At 48.4% G+C, this 15499-nt stretch overlaps 1 protein-coding gene across 1 annotated transcript in view; it reads right to left on the bottom strand.

Annotated features, from left to right (window-relative positions):
- SIM1 (SIM bHLH transcription factor 1) overlaps nt 1-15499 on the bottom strand; it is a 59397-nt gene that overhangs the window by 33135 nt on the left and 10763 nt on the right. The window contains exons 3-4 of the mRNA XM_028723047.2: nt 2707-2789; nt 1253-1342 (exon numbers count right to left, since the gene is read on the bottom strand). Coding sequence (XP_028578880.2) covers nt 1253-1342; nt 2707-2789 — 173 coding nt within the window. The remainder of the gene's footprint in view (nt 1-1252; nt 1343-2706; nt 2790-15499) is intronic.

Genomic DNA, 15499 nt, shown 5'->3' with positions numbered 1-15499 from the left:
GGGATGATGGGAGCTGGAGTTCAGCAACTCTTGGGTGGCCACAGATTCCACATCCAGCCTTGGACCTAAGGCTGAGCACACCCCCACTGAAGGAAAACTTATTTCTGAGTAAACATGCACAAGACTGGCAGCAGGTAAGAGGCATGGTTGCCAATCTTCAATAGGTTTGCTGTGCCTTTAAATGTGACTAGAAATTCAACAGGTGAAGCTTTGCCTGAGCTGTAAAGGGAAATATTGTTAATTGAATGTATATCCCACTCTTTCTCTTGAAGGAGCCCAGGATGCAAGATGGGTCAACGCTTCACCTCCTTGTCATCACAGAATTCATCTTGCACAGGAGCTCGGCCAATCTTCTGGACAGAGATTTCTGGAATTGTACTATGGGCGTGCCAGCATAGCATTAGCATAGCATGGGGGGCCACAAGAGCAGTTGACCCAGGCACAAAATTGTTAAGGATGTAAAATTTCAACACCCAGTGCTGCCTCAGTATAGTTGCATGCTTCTTCTGCTAGGCTCCACTGGCAACGGCTTCTCCATGTGAACCAGGAAGTGACTTCTCCAGACTGAACAACTCTTCTAATCTCTGTGGCTGCAAACTCCTGGACACTGTTAAACAGTTGAATGTGCATGCGTACTCCATCCATTTCCCTCCCACCCACCCCTCCTCATGGCCCTGGGTGCTGGCAACCCACACTATGCCACTGAGTGCCAGCATGCCCCAGGTCTATTCAATTAAAACACTATGTGAGTGTTTAATGGAATGGACTTCCAGCACAACGGAAATGTCTGCTAAGCTCCAGTCCTGTTCATGTTCCTCTGCAGCAAAGTGCCACTGAACCCAGTGAGGCTTCCCAAAAAGTACATCACCCTGAGATCTGTGGATGAAGGGTGGTATACAAATTTAATTAATAAGTACATTTAGGATCAGGCTGTTAGGATTGCACTGAAGTCATCGTCAATGGAACTTGAAAGCACCACCCTGTGCATGTTGACTCAGAAGTACATCTTACTGAGTTTGAAAGGATGTGCTTAAAAAACACTCCTCCAAATGAATGGGACTGACTAGTAAATGGGTATAGGATTTGCACTGGCAAACAGGCTTGGCTTCACCTGCCTTGCTTGCCAGAAGCAGTGGAGGTGAAGTGTTCAGGTCTTGCACGTGAGGTTCCTGGCCTTGAATGCTGCTCATCAAACTGGCTCCCCCTCCCTCTTTGCCTGGATCCTGTGCATGCCTGCACATTCATAGCATACCTGCGACAAACCCAAATGAACAGAGGCGGTTTCGGAGATGTACATGATCTTGCCGTCCGGAGCTACCACAAATATGAAACCGTCCAAAGTCTGCAAGGAAAGGGGCAGAAAAGAGCTGTGTGTCAAGTCTGGTTTATGGTCCTCGCCAACCCTTCTTTGCTCTCTCCTCCAGGCCTTAACAAGTGAGGAGTGAGGAGCAGCCTCGACTTTCAGGCTGCAATCCTTATACACACTTACCTGGGAGTAAGTACCACTGAACTCAGTGGGGCTTACCTGTGAATAGAAATGTATAGGATTGCACTGTCAGAGACAAAAATGGTTTGATAATGAGTGTGAAATACAAAAGACAGGCCTTCATTCAATTGCCATCACAGTTAAAAATCTGATCCTAAATGCACAATCATCTTTGTCCCCAGGGAATCCTTTTCCTGTATTTAGGCTGATGGGATTTGCATGGGGAGAAAGTGGACAAGGAGAAGAACCAAATTTCCTAGACTGTCTTTCTGACCCAACTATGTAGACTGTATACCTTCCTTCTGATGTGATACTCTCAGAGTTGCTGACCTCACTTCCCTCTTCCTCCTTCTTCTTGGTCCCACCTTGGGAGGAGGAGACACCTTTAGTTTCTCTCTCTCTCTCTCTCTCTCTCCCCTAAAGGGGGCTCTCATCTCCAAGCTCTCTTTCAGAGAATCTCCCATTAACCAACAGTTCACAGGACTCTTTGGGGAATATATAGCAGTAGATATCTGACTTCAGCTTGTAGTGTAGATATAAACTCACTCCCTTTTTCAGAACCCTCAGGGGAATTGAAACTATCCCACTGATTTTAAATGGAGTCAGAATCAGTACCGGTGCTTATCTCAGTCGTGCATTGATTCAAACGTTGCTGACGTTGCCCTTACCTGTATTACTATTCTGGACGACATGGTTTTGAATTATATAAAAACACATAATGATCATTAACAGCCTTCCAGTATCTCCGGAGATCATATGAGACAGATTATTTGCCTTGCCCCTTTTAACCACGATTGTCTTCTCGGAAAGTGTCCAGAATCCCAGGCGGAAGGGCCTTTTCTGTCACCTGCTCCCTGGCACTATTAAACTGGCAACGACAGGGGCCGAAATATGACCCCACCCTCCAGCAAATCCTGAAACAGAGTTGCCATAGGCCCAGTACTGAAGTCAACGCGACGTTTCCCCTTATCTATCAGGGAGAGAAAGGACATTTTACATGGCTGGGGCCCAACAGATCTGCAGGTCGCTCCCCAGGGGACCGTTTCGATCGCCTGCAAACCTTGAGTCTGGTTCAGGAACTCGTAGGAAAGAGCATCAAGCCCGTGTTGGTCTTCTATCACGAGCCTTCTATAGCCTTCCTTCCCAGTCTGCCGCTATCTCGATTGGGTTGCCCGGGCTCTCCCTACAAAACCTTAAGGAGCTGCATTCCGGACTAGTACCTGCAAAAGGTGAGATCCCAGCTCGCGCCCAACGTTGTCCAGAGGGCTGGTTCGACTCGCGTGTCCCCAGGCTTCTCCAAGTCCTGTGGAGACATCGCCGCGTTATTCGAGATCTTCGGATGAAGGGCGGTATACAAATTTATTAAATAATAGTAATAATAAAAGAGAGGCAGGGCAGCAGGGTCCTAATGCCTGATCTGGCAATGAGCGGTATATATTAATTAAACAAGAATAATTATTCTGTGGTTTCTACCTGACAGTACAAGGGGAGATGGGGAGGGGTCACGAATAATGAAACTATAAAGATCTTTCCCCCCCCCTCTACTTTCCAGCTCAGTTGCGCTTCCATTGACTGGACTTCAGACGTTCCAACCTGAAACCACTTCCTTGAACGATAATTCGATTGAAATAAATGCGGGTTTATGTTTTTCTGGATTAAATATAACAACCTCTGCTCTGACTCGTGGCCTGGAATGCTTTTGCTTCTCGAATCATTGAAATCCTACCAACTGGCTCTCTGGAAAAAATTCTTCCCATATTCACACATCCGTTTCACACACAACGAACCAATTTCTGGTACCCAGAAACTAGTTTTTCTGCCAGAAATGTGGGGAACAACTAAACCCATTCCCTTTGGAGGGCCCTGGAAAGAGAGAAATGCCGTGGAAACGAACATAACGCGGGTGCTCAGCTTAGCCACAACTATTCTGTTCAATGTTTAAAAAACATCAAACTGGGTGTGAGCAAGCAGCCAGCTCCTGTAAACACACAAACCGTCGTGTGGCCATTCAGCTCTCCGAATAAAATAAAAGAATAAAAGCAAAAGCGGTTATTATAGCTAATAACTTCGTCGCGTCCTTTTTGCAGATTTCAAATGGAGAAAATTTTATTTGGGAGGCGAAGGGCTGCTCCCCAGCCACGAAGAAAGCCTTGAAATTTCCCCTCCTCTTCTCTGGGCTTTAGTCGTGTCTCTGGAAGGAACGTTATTCGGAGGGAAAGTCATAGGATCCACTTACAAATCCCAATTAAAACCGTGGGGCTGCATGACGTCTGAGAGCGTCTCCTGGTGAATTAATTCCACCACCTCCACCCCACTTTTCCTCCCCCCCCCCCCATGGTCTCTTCCAGTCCCCCTGTGTCGGGAACTGTTCCCTCTAGTGGGATGGAGACTGGCCTCCGCCTCAAGTGGCGGTAGAACCAGGCAGATGATCCGAAAAGCTTAAACGTCGCCTGCGTGTAGAAAAGGACATGAATGTGTGTGTGTGGAATCGCGATTTTTTTCTTTGTCTGCAAAGCCCTTGTTCCTGGCATTCCTCCTTATCTCCCCTCCCTCCACCTTGTTGTCTTTTTCTGACAATACTTCTGAAACGGCTACAGCTCCCGGTTTAAATTGAAACCATTGGATTGGACCCGCGGTGCCAAGCACAGTTTATGCCAAACCAACTAGTGGTCACAATCATCAAGCAGAACCTGTGCGCTGTGGATCCGGGGTGCTTTGCTAAACTAAGACACACCTGAGCTCGAAGTGCCAGTAGAATTACTGAGAGGATGCGGGTATCAAAGGGGGGAGGGAAGGGGTCCAAGGGCGTGGTGGCTCAGCTGGGTCGTGGATCGCCTACAACCCCGGACACGCCTCCTCTGTTGCTCATTCAGATTCTCTCGCGCCTGGATTCCAACGCACGTTTCCTTGCAAGTGCCCTCGATGCCGCCTCATCCCATTACACCCCCTAAGTGGGCTTAGGATGGAAAGCAAGCGGCCCAAGAGCCGCCTCTTGTTGTTGATGCAGCTAAATCCCGCTAACGATCGCGCCCGCGCTACGCAAACACCGGGCCTTCTTCGCGCAAGCCTTCGCCCTTCCCCTTTCTTCGCCTCCCCCCTCCGGCCCACTCTTCTGCCAGAGAGCCTCCCACGCGTTTCCAGGGACTCGCTCGCGTTCACAAGCACGTGAAAACTCCTGAAAGCGACCGAGCCTGAGGAAAAGCGAGGGCAGAAGCTGAGCTAGCTAACAATTGTGGCAGGCGCTCATGTAAGATGGCAATTTATACGTGCAGTGCTTTAGCAGTGGTGCTGTAAAACACTGGAGAGGATCCGCTCCGGACTCAGACCTGTCTACAACTCGGTTAAACCAAAGAGCGCTTGAATCTAAGCCGATTGGCTGCACATTCTGAGCAATTCCTCTGTGAAGATTACTCCCAGGTAGACGTGCACAGCACAACCCTATCCACGTTGACTCCCGAGTCAGTCCCACTGTATCCAAATGGGACTCAATTCCCAGGAAAGTGTGCGTTGGATTTACGCCTTAGATCTATAATTTACACGCCCGTGATTTACACATGCACATATACACACGTCAGCGGACCATACATCCAGATGTTCAAGGTCAGCGGGGTAAGCCGCCTAAAATCCTGAGCCGTGAAAATCAAGTCGTTTGGCCTTTATAGGTTCTTTTTGCTCTCTCTCTCTCTCTCACACACACACACACACACGGTCCCCCAACTGGGAGCCGTCAGCTCTAGGCATGTTTACTCAAAAGCAAGCCCAATCGAATTCAATGGAATTGACTCCCAAGTAAGTGGGATACAGCCGAAGTCCCTAGCGCCCAGCGATTATTCAAAGCTAAGCCCGAGGGCAATCGAAGTCGTATTTCACTTTGCCAAAAAGACCGATGACGGTGCCAACGAAGGGGAAAGCGGACCTGGAGCAACCCTGTTCAGATTTTCCCAGAATCCACTCGGCCTCCTCGCCGGCCTAGCCTTGGACTCGCCAAATGGAACAGGACAGGCGAGTCCTCGCAGGAGTTCACCTGTAGCATATATAAGACTGCCTCTTCTATTCTAATAGCAACCATGACATGAGACTTCTAGCCATAGGAGCCAGATCCTAGGAACTTAGGTCCCTTCGCCCCCCCCCCAATAAAATATTTGAGGGGGCAGGCTCCCCCCGCAAGTTGATGGGCAGTGCCATTCACATAGTGTGCGTGTGCCGCGTCTTGTGATTATGTGGGGCGGGGCTTACCTCCCCCTCCCCCTAATATTTTATTCAGGTTGGCACCTCTGCTTTTAGCATAGGTCTTCCCAGCTCTATATGGTCCATAAGGACCGGCATTGACTGCCTAAATCTTGACAGCAGTATTTCCAGCGGTTCCTTTTGGAACCGTTCTGTTATAGTATTGTGATGGTTTTATTTGGTTTTAACATTGTGTTTTCTCTTGCTGTACCCAGCCCTGGGACCTTCAGGTGACGGGCAGGTAAGAAATGGTACCGATAAATAAAACAAAACACCTGAAGCTTCCAGAGAGGGAACCCGGAATCTTCATCAGACTTTCCGGCGGAAGTCCGGGGCCCCACAGAGCGAGATGAGCAGGAGGATTCCCAAAACTGAGCCGGGTTGGCTCACCGCATTTGATATAAGCAAAGCTGGATCCATTATGAAGTAAATCTTTAGGGGGGGCATTAATTCCAGAGTCTAAAACGACCTAACTGAACTTTCTGCGTGCTAGTTGCGTCCTCCGATTCCTCTAACAGTGAATGCGCACAGGGGCATCGGACCCTCTGCGCAGGTCTTCTTGAATTCCGTAACAAGGTACGTGTCCAGCTCTTCTCTCTCCCGACTTCATGTCTTTTGGGACACGCCTAATGGCTGGGGATCTCGCGCAGGTGGCCCAGGTGCGCAAGAAGGCAAGACGACTGAACCTTTCGTAGTGGCTCAGAAGCGGAAAGGCTAGCAGATGCGTGATTTACCAAGCCCTCCGCTCTTGTCTTCTGCACATCTTTTAAATGTCTAGGAGCCGGGTGCTACACACACACACGCCCGCTTTGCCAACACCAAATATTGGGAGGATGAGATCCCAGCGGATTTCAGAAAACACTGCTTCCTAAATCCCACCTGGTCGCCTATACGTGGGAATCAGACTTGGGGGAGTGGGGGCGACGACGGAAGTGGCTGTCAGGGAAGGCTCCAAGCTGATCCTTGCTCGGAAGTAAAGTTCAGCATGGCTCAAGGAAGCTTCCTGAATCCCGGGGCGCCTAGAATGACTGGATTGATGCGCATTTGGAAATGCCTGTTCTTGGATTCAGTGGCGCTCCCTCCAGAAGGTTTCAGCCTGAAGTCCAAATCCGTGCGTGTTTGCTGCCTTTAGAAGGGAGTCCCCTGTGGCTCAAGTCCCCTGTGTGCCTAAGTTGTTGGTTGGTTAAAAAAAAAAAAAGGCTCTTGCGTCGAGGTTTGACTTTCAATGATGGAGCCTCGAGAGTTTATGCGCTCCCTCAGCGCCACGATTAAGCGAAAGGGCGTGGCTACCCAGCTAAATTCAGATAGACGTAGCTGCCGGCTTAAATGAGTATTGATTGGATCCTCTGTTGTTTTTTAAAGCAACAACAACAACCAACTCCTGTAGTTGTTGTTTTTTCCCTCTTCTTCGGGAAACTGAAAGTACTGTACCGAAGCCTGACGGGCCGAGGGAAGCGGGAAGGTCTCAGACATTCACGGGTTCCTTTCGTTTCGATGTGTTTATTAGCGGAATTAAGAAGAAAGACGTAAAGACTTTTTTTTGGGGGGGGAGCTGTCTGGATGTGCAGATCTACAGAAACGTATTAAGGAGGTCTGGATTTAAACAAGCAACGAGAGTAACGCTGTCTGTGGACATACACACAGACACACCTGTCGACTCACGAGACCCTCCCTGGGCGATCCAGACCTTCCCATTCCAGTCTCTGCGCTTTTCCCAGTTGCTGATTAATCTGAATGCAGAAGCGGGGGGGGGGGGAGAGGGGGGCCTCCTATTTCTCTTAGGCTACTAAAAGTGGAGCAGCAGATCCTGCCCCGGCGGGTTAATGAATAGCCTGCCTGCATTACAGGTTAACTTTTGAGCAGAATCCGCAATTCTATTCTCTCCCGCCTCCCCGCCCTGCTCTGCAGCTCTTTTGCTCCTGTTCCGGGTGAACTCCTCCCTCCAGCCGAGCCAAGTTAATATTTTCTAAACAAGCGCTTTGCTCGCCCTTCCGAGCACTTCTCTTCCAAACTGAGCCACGTGAGATTTGGGGGGGGGGCAGGGAGCGAGAGCCTTCTACTGGCCAGATGTCTCCATCCTTTCCCATGAATGACTGGCCGCCATCTGACCATTCTCCAATCCTTTGGTCTCTGGGATTCCTTAAAACCCCGCCGCGGTGGTGGGTGGGCGACTTTCAGCTTTTTCAATCCACAAGCCAGGGGAGGCGGAGGGCGTCGAGGCTGCTGTCTTAGCCGCTTATTGAGAGAAGAAGCCCCACTGAGCTCAAGGAGACTTAGTTGCCAGTGTATTGTAGGTCACTTTGAGTTACCTTGGTAAAGAGGTGACCAACAAATTTAATTGACGGGTGGTGATAGACTTGCACTGCGACTCAAGCTGAGTAACACTGACATCTCAAACTGACTGATCTCCCCTAGTTGCTCCGGTCTAAAACGCCCCATTGATTCAAGAGCACTTAGCGCTACAGGAACATGGGGATCCTACGAGCGTCTACTCAGAACTGAATCCCGCAGAATCAAAGGAGACAGAGGCCAAGGAGAGAGTGGATAGGCTTGCCCCCTAAATGCGTTTGGATCGCAATCTTGTGGCTGGACATGTTCACCCGGAAGTTGCAGCGCAATCCTAATCGCGACTACTCAGAAGCAAGCCCTTGTCAGTTTAGTTTCCCCCCTACCCTGCACCCCTCTCTTCCTCTGAAATGAACAACATTTTAACCCACGGATCCTAAAATACTTATCGTAATGACAGTTCCTTTGGAGTCAAGCTTGGACTTAATTCGAAACGTTTCAACTAAGTCTTCCGCTTGCATTTATTGCGCGTTAAGACACGATGAGTTAAAAGGGGGTACTGGAAAACTGCAGCTTCAGATACATTATAGTTCGGTATCTTTTATTTTTAAAGTATCGCCCCGCCCCCCCGATTTTAACGTTGAGTAAAGTTGCTTGGGGTGCACTTGACCTACCGCAGCCAATCCCTACCCCTTCAAATACTGTAGTCTGATTGCATTTTCTTCTTTTTAAAAAGTGAGAAACCCAGATCCTCTCCCCCTCTCTCTTTGCCTTTGGGATTAGGTTGGTCAGGAGATGTAAAGGTTTCTTCTTGCAATTTGGAGAGCCTCGCTGAAGCAGAGGAAGAAGAAGAAGGAGCGAGAATTGGAAGAGATGAAGAAGGAGCTTGGAATCTGAAGGGGGGATTTTCCCGGCTAAAGTGGTGGAAGATAAAAAGGGAAAACATAATCTATTTTGGAAGATTTCCAAGCTACGCTACATTAACCTTCCTAGGTAAAAAAAAAAAAAAAAAAAAAAAAAAAAAAAAGGTGGGGGGAATCTCCGTTCCGCGCTTCGCCAAGCCTGGTTTATCATATTTACATAAGTAGCCTTAAGAAGTGGGTGGGATGTATCTATTATGGCTCTAACGAGCTCACATTTCGCTTGAAAAGCCGGGCGAAGTTCCGCTGCTGCTTTCCTCGCGATTCTGTTTGAAGGCAGACTCCTCTCCCCCCCTCCCCCTGCTCGCCTGCATCTTTCCCATCATCCCACCCCCGGATTACCTTCACGGCCTGCCTACCGAGGCTTTGTGATTTCTGGAAATGAGATTTCGATTTCTAAAACAAGAAACCAATTAGTAACCAAATGAGGCGGAGGAGATCCACACCAATTGACCTAATCCCACCGGCACCGTTGACTAGGCAGGCGGGAGGACGGCGAACAGCCACCCCTCCTGCCCCCTCCAGAGGCGACCAGGCAGCTGCCGGCATTGCTTGCCGGACGACGAGCATCGATCGCGCTTGGGGGAGAGCCGCGCGGAGTGGGGCAGGAGGATGGCGTTTTTTGAGCCACTTCTTCTCTGGCCCGAGGGTCGTCTTCTGATCTCTGAACCCTCGAGACGGAATTTCGATCCGGATTAAGAATGCCTCTGAGCTGCCATCCTAGACGCTCTCCACTTCGAGTGGCACAATCTTGCACAAAAATGTGGGCTACTAGAGAGGGCTTGCGTGGAGATGCGTCGCCATCCGGCCTTCTTTTTCCCCCCGTTTGGTCCAGGTGAAGCTAACTGACAGAAACCGATTCGATAAAGCACACACCATTGTGCTGGTCTGTGCAACGCAAACTAAGAAAGTCTCTCTCTTTTTTTCTCATTCCCTTCCCTCTCTCCTCTTCCCAAGTCGCTCACCGGCGCGCGGCCATTAACATTCAGAACTCGGGTTTCTTGCAACCTGCCTACTGCTCGGGCTGTTGCACTGAAGGCAGAGAAACCACATTTGGAAGCAGCCTCTGCCGAGAATAAAAAGACAAGAGGAAATCTTTTCAAAGTAGACAAGGTGCGGGCTGCAGGCAAGGGATGCAGAACTAAAAAAAAGGCCTCTGGAGAATGGATCTCTTCTAGTCCGACTGGTTTCTCTCCTTGCCCCCGCCCCCGCAACCCACCCGATCCAAGATTCCTCACTCGGATTCGTGTACTTACAGTATGACAGTGGAAGACCAAACACAGTTCTAGGGAAAGCCAGCCCCAGCCGAGGGAGAGAAGAGAGGACATCTCTAATCAAGGCCAAGTGTTTGGGCTCGCCTCTCCTCACTCACCCAGCGGGATTCCACTAGTTACAAATAAATAATGGGAAAGAGTTAATTTAACAGGAACTTAAACCTGTTTTGTTTTTTTTAAAACACCCATATAATATTATTGTTATTTTTTTCCAATGTCTGTATCATTTTGGTTTTAGCAAACAAAAATAACCACATGTCTATTATTAAAGTCACAAACTGAATATAAAAGGCTTCCCTATATTATTACATTTACTTCTATTATAATGAATCACTCCCAGAAAACATTTTCTCCTGTGTTTGCAACTTCAAGAATGCAGTTCCATGCAGCAGGTAAATCTATGAGGAAACAGCTACAATAGTGATAGTAACATTAAAAGCTGGGAAAACACCTTTGCAGGTATAGGGGAAGCTGTAGACCATTGCTGTACTGCTACTAAAAATTACTAAAAATCTGCCACAACATTAGTGTCCTTGTAGTAGCGGCATTGCCCATGTTTCTCACTGCAGTATTTTCCAGTAATAATATGATAGCATTTATTTTTATTATTTTATTATGAAATGGTTTGTGTTGCCTACTACAACCTGCCCCACAGCAGGAGGGATATAAGAAGCAAAACAAGTTTTTAGTCTTATTCATACCAGAGGAATTCTTCTTAGGATCTGGGAGAATCTTACTTGCCCCACTCCAAGCCAACATATATTGTCTGTGTGCAATGCTAACATTAACAAATATTGTGATCTGGATTTTATCTGCCTCTGTTCCACAGTTTCCCACCTATCCTGAAGGATTCTGATCTGGATTTCAGGAATCAACCACAAAATCTGCTTTCCTTTTGTAGTCATCCAGAACAGATTGTTCTATTTGCTAGGCACCCAGTGCCCTAAAAAGCCTAACAAAGGCCACCTACCCAGTCAGCAGCTGTGGTGAAATTTGAATTGGCTCATCATTTCACCGCCAACTCCACACTTCTTATTCCAAGGCAATTCGTCGCAAAGTAGACAAAATGGGTCTTGTTCCCAGGTAAGTCGGACTGCAGTCGGAAACTCAGAAATTAGCTCTACAGATTTCAGTTGAGGGCTACTCCCAAGTAATAACATATAAAAAGCTGCAGCTTAAAACCCCACCCATAAACCTGTTAAGCCCAGCTACTGCAGGAAGTATTGAGATGCAACACAGCTTGCCTATAGGTTGTTGGCTTTGCATGGGAAAGAGTAGAGAAGATAGAAGAATCTGCAAGCATCCTAGACCGTCCTTCGACCTGTGCTGGCTGACATTCCTTCAGCTGCTCGACGGAAACCTTTAGCGCTGCTGACCTAATTTCCTGCTCCTTCATCCTCAGCTTGGGAGAGGAGACATCTTTGTAGGCCTCTCCCGCTGAGAACAAAGAGCAAGCATGGCTCTTTGTGCATCGCCACCTCAGATTGGCGCGATGAACGTTCCCATCAAACTTCCTTTACTAAATGTAGCTTTATTACTTTCCCAATTCGGCGTCTGTCTGAGCCCGCATCTCAAGGTAAAGGGCGCTTCTCCAAACGGGACTTGGTGTTCAATTCAGCTTTTGCTAGTGCATTCAAAACTCCAAATGCCAGATTAAAGAACTGGTTTAGACGGGGTCCTTAACCCACTGGTTGGAAGGGGAAGCAAGTATCATTGGACCCAGTACTTCGGAAAGGTGGGTTAGTGGCTCCATTCAGAAATATTGGGAAAGGGGACAGGGAGAAGCTCCACTCTGTCCTGCACTTCACCCTCCCAGGTGGGTCATTCGAAAAAGAGGTGGTGGTTGGACGCATGTTAAGCGCATTCGGAAACCTGGAGCGAAGGGTTTGAGCGAAGGGTTTTGATCACTCCATCTGCGAGAAAGTCCTAAGGGCCTCAGGGAGACTAGCTCCCTCGTAAGCATACAGTAGCACCGATAGGCTGCGATCCTATGCATGCTTTTCTGGAAGAAAGGCCCATTGCACGCAGGGGGAGGGCGCCTTATATATCTGAGTAAACATGTCAAGGATTGCTCTGAACGTTATTTTTTCAGGACCCCAACCCCCAAAAAATATTCTGATTTGCAAATGTGATTTTCTATTTTGGGTAGTTTCTATATCCAGTGGCCTTTTAAAGGGTTAATGAAGGAACAGGCTAATATCTAACATGTCTAGTACTGTAGTGTTTTTGTTTGTATTCAAAGCGCGTCCCGTACACATTCTTACAACAACACCTCAAGGCAGGCCAGTACCACAGTCCCCATATATTTCAGCCGAGGGCCTAAGAGCTGCGTGTCCCCAAGAATTCACAGTACACTACCTGTGTGTCAACGCTCTGCATTATACCTAGCCAGAATCCAACCTTTATTTATTATTAGACCGCGGGGAATAACCTCATTTCCCTTCGTACCACCCGACTGTGCAGTGATCTTTCCACCCATCTTTCTTATCTAGAGTAGTTCGCTGCCCTTGGAAATTGCAGCGTTGGCTTCCTGCAAACCTTCATTTCCTGCACCTTTCTAGATCACGCATAATTTCGTCCCACAGCCCTGAGAAAAAATGTTGTTACCATTGCTACAGTGCAGGGCTCTTTACATACCGATAAGCAAAATAATAATTAATAATAATAATAATAATAATAATAATAATAATAATAATAATAATGGACAGGTCCCTGCCTCCACGGAGTTTACAATCTGAAATAAACAATGAGGAACGCAAGACCGGAAAGGCAGGCCTTGGGTTGAGATGAGCAGAATCCTGCCGCCGCGTTTATTTAGTATGAAGCAGGTTCGGTGGGAAGCAGGGATGAGGCCCTGGGTTTCGGAGCCACAGTTAGGAACTTCGGTTTGTTAATTCAAGGACAAATTATCCGACAAACATATTCTTTGCTGTCATCAAACTAATTAAGGCAGAATGCATGGAACTTGCTTTGGTAGATCTACTGCACCTTTGGACTTATTTCACTCTTGGGCCGAGTTTGCACTAAGGGCTGTGCCCAAGTCTAGGATCTGGGAGTCCTGGGTTCAAATCCTCAGTGGGCTACGAAGCTCACGAGGTGATCTTGAACCAGTCACTGCCTCTCCGCCTGACCTACCCCACCCACAGCGTTGTTGTGAGGATAAAATGAAGAGGGGAGAATTATTTGCACCGCCGTTAGCTCCATGGAGGAAAAGATGGAATATAAATGCAACAAACAAAGCCATAAATAAATAACGCACAATAATAAAACTACCCTAAAATTAAGTGCCAATGGGAATGGTTCTCCCTGACACAATCTCTATCTATATACAGGTGTTTTATTTAGAGCAGGTGTGGGGAATATTTGGCCCACTAGGGTGTTGATGAACTACAACTCCCATTAGCCCCAACAAGCCCGGCCAATGCCCAGAGGTGATGGGAGTTCTAGTTCAGCCACATCTGGAGGAGGAAAAAAGGCTCGTCACGCCTGGTTTAGAGAGACGGGGGAGCATTCCATCAGGTGAGCGGCCTGAAGTGGTACAGCTACTTCATGAGATGCAACCAGCACCCAACGTTATACGTATATCAGAATGAGTTTCGCTCAGCAAACACGCTGCAGCACGATCTGCTCTTGAATGTGGACACAGTTCAGCCCTGGACCAAAGGAAGTGGCTGCAGTAGACATCTCGATACCTTCTCAGGTAGTCAGCCCGCCGTGGGTTTTTCCTAATCTACAGAAGAAAAGCTTGTCACGTTCTTTCTAGCCGAAGAGGCGCGGGCTGACTACCTGAGTGGGTTGCGGATCGCGCTGCTGTGGTCACTCTATCCTTCCAATTCTCCAGCAACAGTCATATACTTGAGAGCCACTCTCCGTGTCTGCCCTGGTCCCTCAAAAGCTGGACTGAAGCAACCACCTGTCTTGGCCCACTCCGACCTCTAGTCTAGCCAAGGCCTCCTAAGAGCGCCTCTTCTCTGCTTTACCGCTGAGCCACGGCCCTTGTGCTACAAACCAGGCTCGCAGGAGACGGGGGGAAGGCGCGTGCAGCCCATCTTGACCTAAACCCAAGTATTGCTTCTTAATTGGATTGTTGTTGAGGAGAAAGGAGTTACGGAAGTGTTTTTCCCCCTCTCTCCTCTCCCCCGTCTCCCTCCCTCCCTTCTACTGAGTGCTTAAATAAAAATGCTTAAATAATGCCATCTTTCCAGATGGCCTGATCTGCTTTTACTCTCGACGGCAACAGGAGATTCACGGCTGGCATGCGCGGCACTTTCAGGTTGCCAAGGAGCTTCCAAATCCATCGATCCGGGTTCACGAGAGACAGAAAGCAGGAACAAGCCCGCGCGGGACTACTCGGAAGTTAAATCCCACTGAGTTTGTCCCAAGCTAATGCAACTTCAGTCAGAACTGCAGCCTAAAGCTAAAAGTCCCATGAACCACACTGGATTTCTCCAAGGAGCAGTCAGGCAGTCTTACAGACATTTGGCCGACTGTATCGCTTTCAATCCCAGTCTCTGGGAAGGGTTTCCCCCCTCGCTTGTTCTCTGAGGTCAGCGCTCTCGGGTTGACTGTTGAGATTCCTTACAGGAGTGTGTCCCTCGTTTGGAGACAGCTCACCAAACGAAAACCTGGTCCAAATCCAGGATGGGGGTTGTTTTTATCTCGATCATGCCCACCTCGCCCACCAAGTCTGCCCTGAAACACACAAGTTTGCGTTTAGACTGTGCAGTCCTATGCATGCCTGCTCAGAACTTTGAGTTCAGTTCCGTGAGACTTACACCCAGCTAAATTCGCGTCTAAGACTGTTGATATAGATCAGATAAGACTTCCTATGGAGCCAAGGTACCGCCAAGGTCCCACGTGAGGCGGAGGTCTTCTGAGAATGCATTCTGCGCATCTTGGAAGTTTACTGATTGACTCTTTTGCTTATTAATGCTCACATTAAAAATAACAATACATATTAATCTGTCTCTCCTCCGCTCTGGACTCAGAGGAGAGCAGCGAGGACAACTGTGGCGCATCTGCTTATTCAGACTCGGCTCAGTCTCCCTGAAGGCTCCAGACGAGGAAGGTCTGAGTGGAGTTTGCCACATCCCAGGCTTGGCAGAGGCATGCGCAGTCTTTGACCCAACCCATTTCCCTCACCACGTGGCGGCCCTTCAGCCTCTCGGTTTGTCGAGGAGACCCTGGTCATCAGGCGGCCATTTCAGCCTGCAGCTTAGAAAATGAGCACCTTTTAACCCCCCTCAGCAGACACTTCACCACTTTCTCGCTTATTTTACGGCTTCGAGGATTAATACTAATTCTAC

The sequence above is a fragment of the Podarcis muralis genome, chromosome 3, assembly GCF_964188315.1.
Source record: "Podarcis muralis chromosome 3, rPodMur119.hap1.1, whole genome shotgun sequence".
Taxonomy (NCBI): Eukaryota; Metazoa; Chordata; class Lepidosauria; order Squamata; family Lacertidae; genus Podarcis; species Podarcis muralis.
This window is presented reverse-complemented; position numbering and strand designations above follow the sequence as displayed.